At 60.7% G+C, this 9317-nt stretch overlaps 1 protein-coding gene across 1 annotated transcript in view; it reads right to left on the bottom strand.

Moving 5' to 3' along the window:
* PBX1 (pre-B-cell leukemia homeobox 1) overlaps window positions 1–9317 on the bottom strand; it is a 239678-nt gene that overhangs the window by 40788 nt on the left and 189573 nt on the right. The window contains exon 4 of the mRNA XM_014528521.1: window positions 6–95. Coding sequence (XP_014384007.1) covers window positions 6–95 — 90 coding nt within the window. The remainder of the gene's footprint in view (window positions 1–5; window positions 96–9317) is intronic.

Here is a 9317-nt window from a genome sequence, read left to right as displayed (position 1 = left end):
GGGACCCGCCACCCCCTCCGCCAGCAGCATGTTGTCCAGTCGCATCAGCTGGGGGTCTGTGGGCTCCTCTTCCTGGGCGCCCCGGATGCTCAGAACTGCAGGGAGACAGAGAGGGGCGTTAGTGGGCACCACATGGGGAAAACCAGAACTGAAAGCACTCACAGTGCCTGGGGGCGGTGGAGGGCGGGGCTGCAGGTGCCTGCAGTGTGGTGCCCGGGCGGTGAAGGGCGGGCCTGCAGGTGCCTGCAGTGTGGTGCCTGGGCAGGCAAAGGGTGGGGAGAGGGTGCACTAAGGGAGGGAGTGATCTAGTTGGTCAGCAGGGCAGCGGGTGGTTCCTTCACCCCTGGCACACCCTGCACCCGACACACAGCTCAGCGCACCCAGTGAGGGTGCCAGCAGCCAGGTCTTTGTCCAGAGGGAACCTGGGAAGAATGTCCAATGAAGAAACATGGGAAAGCATTGGGAGGGGCAGGAGAGGAGGGGAGTGACTGAGGCCCGGGAGCAGCAGTCCCGTTTGTCCACACGCTGGGGATGGGCTGGCAGGGTCCTGTGACCCATGGAGACGTGCCACTGGACCAGCGGGGCAAGAGCTGGTCCAGGGAGGGGTGCACCTGGTGAGCCTGGGGGTGTGCCAGGGAAGGGCTGTGAGTGTCTAACAGGCAATGAGAACCAAGCAGAAGAGTGGTTCACCAGGAAACCCACTCCTGCATCACATCCCTGAGGCCGCGCCCGTGCAATGGGCCGCGCGGACCCACCGTGGCCCTCAGAGCGCAGGGTAGAAGGCGTGACAGAGAAACAGCAGTCAGTTGCCTCCCAGACACGCCCCAACCAGGGATCGAACCCGAAACCTAGGAATATGCCCCGACCGGGAATGGAACCTCCCAGGGCATGGGACGGCGCTCCAACCACTGAGCTGGCGGCTAGGCCTCGCTTCCTCTTTTAAACAACCAACAGGAAGCATAGCGACGCACAGGCCCACATGCCGACCTAGTTACTATTTTTCTTGGTCTGGACAATGGCCTGGTTTTCAATAAAACAAGGAAGGAAATGTCTATGGCTAGAAGGGACCCCGGGAGGCAGCCGTGCCCGCTGCGGAGGGTCAGACGGACAAAGGTGGACGCCCGCAAACATGAAAGACCATTGAGTTGAGGGAGAATTAAAAAATCACAGTAGAAGTGTGAGCGTTTCACTTAGATTCTGTCCTTTTCTGAGTCCTATGGAAATACTTTCCAAAAGAAATGAGGATCCACTGAAATATAATACGATTGGTTTCTAAATGTGGACAATAAGAAGTTGGTATGATAAAAATACGAGGCACCATAAATGCTGGGGGCTCCGATAAAAAACTTCAGAGAAAAAAATTGTACCTATGGGAACAGCAAGCATAAGAGAAAGCCTTCACCTCCACTCTGTTCCGGGGCAGGTTCTGCCTCCGACAGCCCGGGGCTGCCACGGGGGCGTGAGGGAGCCACGTGCCCAGCTCACACCCTGCATGCACATCTGGGCCCACCACACACGGGTGTGGGACTGATAGGCAAACCAGTCAGTTAAACAAATCCCGCCAACGTGAAATAAATGAGAAGGCGATGGCCTAAGCAGAGCCGAAGCTCCGACGCTGGCGAGCAGGAGACGGAATGATTATTTAAAAGGTCCCCTTTATCTCCGGGCGCCTGCAGGACTCAAATGAGCCCTCCAGATCCAATTCCACGGCGGAGCCGTTACCTAATCCGCAGCCATCACATGCGATCAGGTTCCGGCCCTGACGGCGCCGCCGCCCTGCCCTCCCGCGCTCCTAGCCCAGCAGCTGCCACCGAAGCCGGCCTTAAAGGGCCATGCCCCTTGCTGCCCGTGCATGAGGGGGTTTAATAGGCCGCGGCTCAGAATTCTTGGCCGTATTTCTTAAAGGAAGAGTTCCTTCTCACAAATCTACCCCCTCATGTCAGAGGCCAGTCCCGGCAGGTAAGTGATTTCTATAGAAATTGTCACACCCCTTTACATGCATCTGAGGTCACACCCACCCTCTCCCGCACTGGCCCTGGGTTAATCCTTTACTGAAACCCCCGAGATAAGAGGACCCCCCTGTTCTTACTCCGCTTTTCCTCTCCAGGTAAACACGCCAACGCCAGGCTCAGCCCTGGAGCGGGTTGTCTGGCCTGAGCCATGACCGGCGGACCAGCTCCCAGCAGGGCCCACTAGAGGGCACTGTCTCTTCACCGAGGACAGGTGGGCTGGGAGGCCCCAGGTTAGCTGCCCAGGCTGGATTCACACCCACAGGTGGGGAGGAGGCCGGAGCTCAGAGAACATTGTCCTTGGATGTGAACAGCAGTGCAGGGACCACACCTGGGCTGAGAGACAGACCGACAGCAGACAGGTGTTCGGGAGCAGGTGTGAGGCGACCACCCCCGGTGGGTGCCCTCCCGCTCTCTGGCCACTCTCCCTGCCTGATGTGAAGGCACAGGGCATCCCTCCACGCAGGGAGTCCCACTGTCCACAGGCCGGGCTTCACGACTCCCGGGGGGAGGAGCGGGAGGCAGGGGTCTCCGCCTCGCCCCAGGCGGCTCTGCCACCCCGTCTGCCAGAACTCGGACAGGAGTCGGATGGAGATAGGATGCCCTTGCGTTTTCACAGAAAGAGCCACGTGCTGGTCTCCTGAAATACCAGTTACGCCTTTTATTTGTTCACGAACGCTCGCACCCGCGGAGTGGAATCACCTCATAAAAGGTGAAGTGAACTCCAAAGTCACGGAGCAGAGAACGGAAGACAAGGGCCAAGCAAAGGGCAGGGCCACCCGGAACCTGGGTCCTGGACTCCAGCCTGGACTCGGGAAGCATGAGGCTGGCCTCTCCCACAAAGGATCCGCGTGTGAATGCACATGCACACACACACACACACACTCACACACACACTCACACACACACTCACACACACACTCACACACACACTCACACACACACTCACACACACACTCACACACACACTCACACACACACTCACACACACACTCACACACACACTCACACACACACTCACACACACACTCACACACACACTCACACACACACTCACACACACACTCACACACACACTCACACACACACTCACACACACACTCACACACACACTCACACACACACTCACACACACACTCACACACACACTCACACACCCACACACACACGCTCGCACACACACACACACACACTCACACACACACTGTCCTTAATGCCCAGGTCCTGACTGGGATGAGGCAGGAAAGGAGGAAGTCCTCGCCGACGTCTGAATTTCTTTAAATTCCTGCAAATGCAAGGGCGCCCGTGAGGAACGCTCGGCTCACGGACCCATCACTGACCAGCACCAGCGGGTGCAGGAGTGTGTGGGTGCTGGGATTTCCACCAGGACTCAACATGGGCTTCAAGACACCCCCGGGTTCCAACCCCCCAGGACCCTCACACCTCAACCAGCTGCCCTGTGGACGCGGCGGCTGCCGGAGGAGGTGTGGAGACGGCACCCCACCATCCCCGGGCGACCCTGGTCTCCTCCATCGTTTCACTTCCCAGGCGCAGTGACATCACAACTCGAGGCTCCTCCCTCCACTGGGAGTGACAGTAACACCATTCGATGCTTCTGAACCAAAGGTGGGATAAAGCCTGTCCTCCTGTTCCTCACCCCGGCCTCTGCCCAGGTGGCTGATGGGAAACTCCTTTGTGTGGGCTTCAGTTTCTCCGTCCATCCATCCAGTGGAAACGAGTCACAACGTCAGCTCCTGCGGCTGACATGCCGGCTCGAGAGAAGGTGCCTCAGACCGACCCAGGCCCCACCCCCTGCCGTCGGCCCGGGGAGCTTGTGGATGAGAAGGCCAGTCCCTGGGACCTTCCAACCTGGAGGAGCACCCTGTGCTGTCTGTCTCTCCGCCTTCCAAGCTCAGGGGCGGTGGGACCCACAGGCCTGGGGCCGCAGAGGCAGCCAGGGGTCAGATTCACAGACAGGCGTCCTGCAGCCCCCTCTACTCCCCTTCTCCTTCTCTGGGCTCAGCAGGTAGAAGGCCAGCGCCCGAGGGCTTCACAGCACATCAGGATCTGGGAGGCCTGGCCTCGTGCGCAGGACGGGGCGCGTGTCCTCTGCCTCGGTGGCTCGGGCCAGGCCTGCTGCTCGGGCCTCTAGAGGCCTGAGAGGAGCTTCGGAGGACGGTGGGAGGTGGGACTTCACCCACGTGGGTCAGCCCACCAGGCCCAGAGGTGGAGGGACGAGGAAGCCCTGGGGAGGCCTAGACCACCCGCGAGGGAGCCACGGCGGGAAACGGCTTCCTGCCAAGTTGTACATACGAAGCGTGAGAAGTGCGTCCCCCGTTAGTGTGCCCTGTGTCCCCTGGACACGGGACCGCCTCGACGATGGCAGTTTCTAAAGGACGTGGCCGGGGAGGAAGCAGGAGAAGCCTCCATATTCGTTTGCCTCTAGATGAACCTACCGGGTGGCTGAGAGGACCTGGCACCAGCACACTGCCCGCTGCCCCGGGGGGGCAAATCCACGGCAGACTTCCTCTAGTGCCCCCAGAACCACAGCAGCGCGTGGGACAGAGCCGGGCCCAGATGCCCTCCGCGTGACCTTGCCCCTTCCTCTCGGTTCCCTTACCACTCAGTGTCGACAACACCAACCACACTGTAGCTCTCTGAAGGATGCAATCGCGCTTTCTTTATAAAAGCACATGTCAGTGCTGGTAACGGAGCTTCGCAGTTGTTGGTTGGATCTCAATCAGCCCCCTGAGGAAGGGCCTCGGGAGCACAGAGCGCGGAGCGAGGCAGGGCTAAGGCTTTGTCTCTGTGTGCGGGGTCTGTGCCCCCCCACCACCACCACAGACGGGGACCCAAGGTCAGTGGGGGGGCTGGGGAGGCAGTGTCCTCTCCTGGGTCGCCTCTTTCTCCTCCTTCGGGCCATTCCTGCTCCTCCTCCCAGAGCTCAAGAGCAGTTGTGCGGCCTCCGCCCGCCGCCCTCCACCCTCCGCCCTCCGGACGCCTCCTGCTGAGCAGAGCCCCGGCCGGCCTTCCCGGGCCAGGGAGTGTCCAGGTGGCCGACCTGGCACAGTTCCCCCGGAAGACGCGTCCTGGAAGCTGAGACCCTTCTGGGAACCACTTAGCTGGGAGGCAACCTCACCTTGTGTCCGACGAGCGGGCCTGCCAGCCATCTCTAATAGCTGCTCTCAAGTTTCCATTAAAAAGTAAATAAATTATAACCAGGAGAGTCGAGAGCCTCCATACAGATGGAGGTTTGAGGAAGCGACGGGAAGTCGAACGTGGGCGTGAAAGGAGGCTTTTCAGTGAACAGGCAAGAAGGGCGCGCTGACCTCTACACTGACCCTGCCCACGGCCGCCACCACTGACCATAACACGGTTACTTCATGCAAATGTGCACTTGAACTCTAATACTTATGTCGGGATAGGAGCTGCAGAATGTGTCTCTCTCCTGCCTGGGACCTGCACAGAGATGAAGGGAAAGGTTGATGTGTTGGTTTCTTCCAACACCCTCCTCCGTAGACTAACAGAGCCCTGATTTTTAGGGGAGCTCATGGCCACCGGGAGGAGAGGAACTTTCTTGCCCCCCATCATGTGGTCATGTCTCTTGTGACAAAATTCTGGTCAGTGGAAGTTGGACATAAAGCTCCTAGGAATGTCCAAACACAGGAAGGCATTCCTTCCCCTCGCCCTTCTGCTGCCGGCTGGACGGTGAATGCAATGGCTGGTGCTCTAGCAGCCACTCTGGACCACGAGTTGGCCTGGGGAATGGAAGCCACCTGAGGGAGAGAAACCAGATAGAAACTGTACAGGACAGGGAGAGAGAACTTGAATTTTATTTAGCCGAGTTCTTTTGGGGTTTAGGGAGGGTTGGGTTGTTTGTTTTTGGTAGCTTAACCAACCCAAGCAAACACAAGCTGCAGAGAGAAAGGAAGGAAGGAAGAGAGAGCTCTAGAAGGCAGAGTGATTTCACGTTGGTTACATTACAGGGGAGTTAGAAAGAGGTGGGTTAGTAACTAGAGGCAAGTCACAGAAAAGTCCGAGCAACCACGGGGAGGATCTGCAGGGAGAGGAGGCCTGCAGCAGACAGAAGAGCCTCAATCCTTAGAGGGGACTCTCTGGGGTCCTGCCGGGCACGTGGCTGAGTTGGGAGATGGGACATCTGGGTGAGTGACAGGGGTGCTGGGTGGTCAGTGCAGCCTGGACGGGGAAGGCTGGGGGGCCTGGTGGCTGCAGGTTGAAAGCCAGGAGAGGATGCTGCCGGACCTGCGGGAGGCCGAGGAGGGCTACCCTGGGCTGGAGGCAGGGGTGTAGTTTGTCTGTCTCTGCGGCTTGGGAGAGAGACACCAGAGGGGAGAGACCCCAAAGGCGCCATAAAGAAGACCCCAGGCACTCGGAACGGAAGGTCACCGGGTAAAAAAGCCCCTCCCAGCCACACCTGCCTCCATGCGGCCCGTGTGGACTCAGTGAGGCCCCGTGTGGCTCAGTGAGGCCCCGTGTGGCTCAGTGAGGCCCCTCCGCGCTCAGTGGGCTCAGTGGGCTCAGTGGGCTCAGTGGCACAGGGCAGTGGGGCTGCGGGGCCGGGCAGACAGGGCTCTGCTGCTGCTTGGACATCCCAGCAGCCCTGGAGGCACGAAGCCTGTGACCTGTGACGGGCGGGAAGGTGGGTGTTAGACGCACCCTGGGCAGGTGTGCTAGACTCACGCCGGGGGTGCTGGGGGGGGAGTAGGGAGGGCGCAGGGGGCTAAGGGCGCCATGGCAGACCTGCCTCGGGCCTCGCTCTCCAGCCTCCACATCAGAGATAACCAGCTCCTGGGACAGGAGAGGCCCAGAGCGGTGCCTGGGGGGCATGGGGGGTGATGTCTCCGCTTTGGGGAAGAGTCTGCGGAGCCCCATCTCCGGTTGGGGCCTTTCCTCGAGCTGAGACGGGTGCTGAGCTGGGTGTCCTCCGAGGGGCCCCTCCTCTCCCCCAGTGCCATCCAAGGGGCCAGACCCCCGAAGACAGAAACACCTGGCGGTCCAGGGGCTTCCGTTTCTCTAATCGTCAAGCTCCATCCTGAACAGGCTCCCCGAACGCCATGCCCGGTTTCCAGGCGACACTGGGCAGGAGCCGGCTTCCGGTACATGATGGCAACTCGGTGGAAATAACACGCCACTCCCGTTATTTAAATAACAGGCTCTCCCTTTCCCTTCAGAGACCTGCCCCCCGAGGCCGGGCCTTAGCTACTGGGGCTCTTACTCTATTTTCCTGAAAATGTGTCTTGTTCTCCTCGAGTTGGCGACATCTCTCAGCCCACAGACCGCCTGCCCTCCAGCCCATGCAGAGTCTGCTGGGATGAGGACACGAGGACGCAAGGGATGGAGAGGGGCCCCCGTGGGATGGAGAGGGGTCCCCGCTGTGGGAAAAGGCGGTGGGACATAGAGACCCAGCAGAGAATAGATGCCAACTCGGCTTTGTCTCTGCACCGACTTGCTGTGCAGCTCACTCTGCCTGGCGTGCCGGATGGGTCGGGTCTGCTTTGCTGAGTGACAGCCTCACGGCTCAGCTGAAATGAACCCCAGTGCCCAGGTCTTCTTCGCTTCCCTCTGCCTGGTGGTTGCTGGGGCGGCTCTGTGCCTGGAGGACCCGGAGTCTCCCACAGCCGTCGGTCTATCATCTTTGGAGAAGACGCCGAGGTCAGCGCCCCGTCCGGGCTGGGAGGCATCTCTAGTCCCCTCATCTCCTGAGGGTATTTCAAAGATGACAGGGGGCTTCAGGGTGGTTCTCCCAGACGTGGGTCCTGCGAGATCCAGGCTCTCGCGGTTCACACGTGGAGAGAAGGCTCCCTGCCCACTGGCCCCTCCATCTGCCACGCGACCCACCCCCTCACACAGAGCCCAGGACACAGACCCTGGGGTCCACCGTGAGCGCTAGAAGCTCAAGCCATGAACACAAGGATGGGCTTGCGGCCGCATGGCTGCACCGTTCACCCGGCAGAGATGAGTCACCGCATCAGAGGGAGCGTCCTGGCTCCCAGTGGTTCCAGGCTGCGCGGCTTCGAGGAAAGCACTGGGCCCTGAGAACGCCTTCGAGGTCCCTGCGCCACCCTGCCCCGTGGGCGGGCCTGGGGAGTGGCTGCTGAGTCCACCATACACTCCCCCCTGCCCTCCCTCCCTCAGCCCCCAACGCAGGATGTGCACAGTGGGGGTGGTGGCCTCCGGCAGTGGTGCTGGGGGCGAGGTCCCAGGCTCCTAGAATGAGTTCTGCTCCTTCCCTTCACCGGAGAAGCAGCATTTAGCGGCTGGTGCAGAGGCTGAGAGGCAAGCAGCTGAAATCAAGACCTCACTCCCCTCCTGGGTCTGAGCTGGAGCCCCTCAGGCTCAACTAGGAGCGACCAGCAAGGAGCCCCCGGAAGCGGTCCTGCTGCACGAAGCGCACACCTGACAACCTGACCCCGTGAGCAGGCCTCTCCCCGAGGGGATGGGCCGCTGAATGACACGGGCGTGTTCCCGGCCGCACTGATGCTGGGTCCCGCTGGGCTGGGGGCTTTGGCCACTTGGGCACCTCCAGGGAGGGACAGGAAATGGCTGTGCGGGCGACCACACGGGAAGGTGGTCGTTGAGAAAGGGTGAACCCAGGTTTTTATGGGACAAAAACCTGCTTCCCCTGGTCCTTGGGAAAGTCTGGACGTTGCTGCATTTGAGCACATTTTCCAGGTGCAGCCCGAACACAGCGTCCCCAGATCACAACCCAGGCACATCCCCTCCCCTGGCCAGGGCAGCACCTCAGCAGGGTGCTGGGCACAGAGCCTGCGAACTCTGCCACAGTGACGGCCATGGCCACGCGGATCACAGAGGCCTGTGGCCCGGCCTTGGGAATCCCAGTCAATAACGTAAGAATTCCCCCTCACCTGGCGTCACCAAACCCGCCCGCACGCGAGAGGAGCTGTGCGTCTCCCCGCTGAGACTGTCACCCGCCGACCAGCCCTTCCTGGCGCCCAGGCGGAGGACGCGTGAATCCCAGGGGAGGAGACAGCACGGCCGCCCAGAGCCTGCGCCTGCCTGAGAAGGACACTGTTTCAGGTCCATTCTTATTCTGCCTCCTGTGGCGATGAACCTAACCCCGGTCACAGCCCCACGTGGCCCAAGACTCCCGCCTCCTCCGGAGAAGAGAAACCATGGCGCCCTTTGGCATTCCTCACCCACCGCGCCCTCCGCCCTTCCTCCTGCCCGTGTTTCCAAATGGACAGGACACCTTAGGAAACTGCTCCTCGATCGTGGCGGACCCGGGAAGCGTGCCCCTGCCTCTCTGGAGGCCGCTGCCCTGCACAG

Source organism: Myotis brandtii, unplaced genomic scaffold (genome assembly GCF_000412655.1).
Source record: "Myotis brandtii unplaced genomic scaffold, ASM41265v1 scaffold64, whole genome shotgun sequence".
Classification (NCBI taxonomy): Eukaryota; Metazoa; Chordata; class Mammalia; order Chiroptera; family Vespertilionidae; genus Myotis; species Myotis brandtii.
Note: the sequence above shows the minus strand (reverse complement) of the source record. Positions and strands in the feature narration are given on the sequence as shown.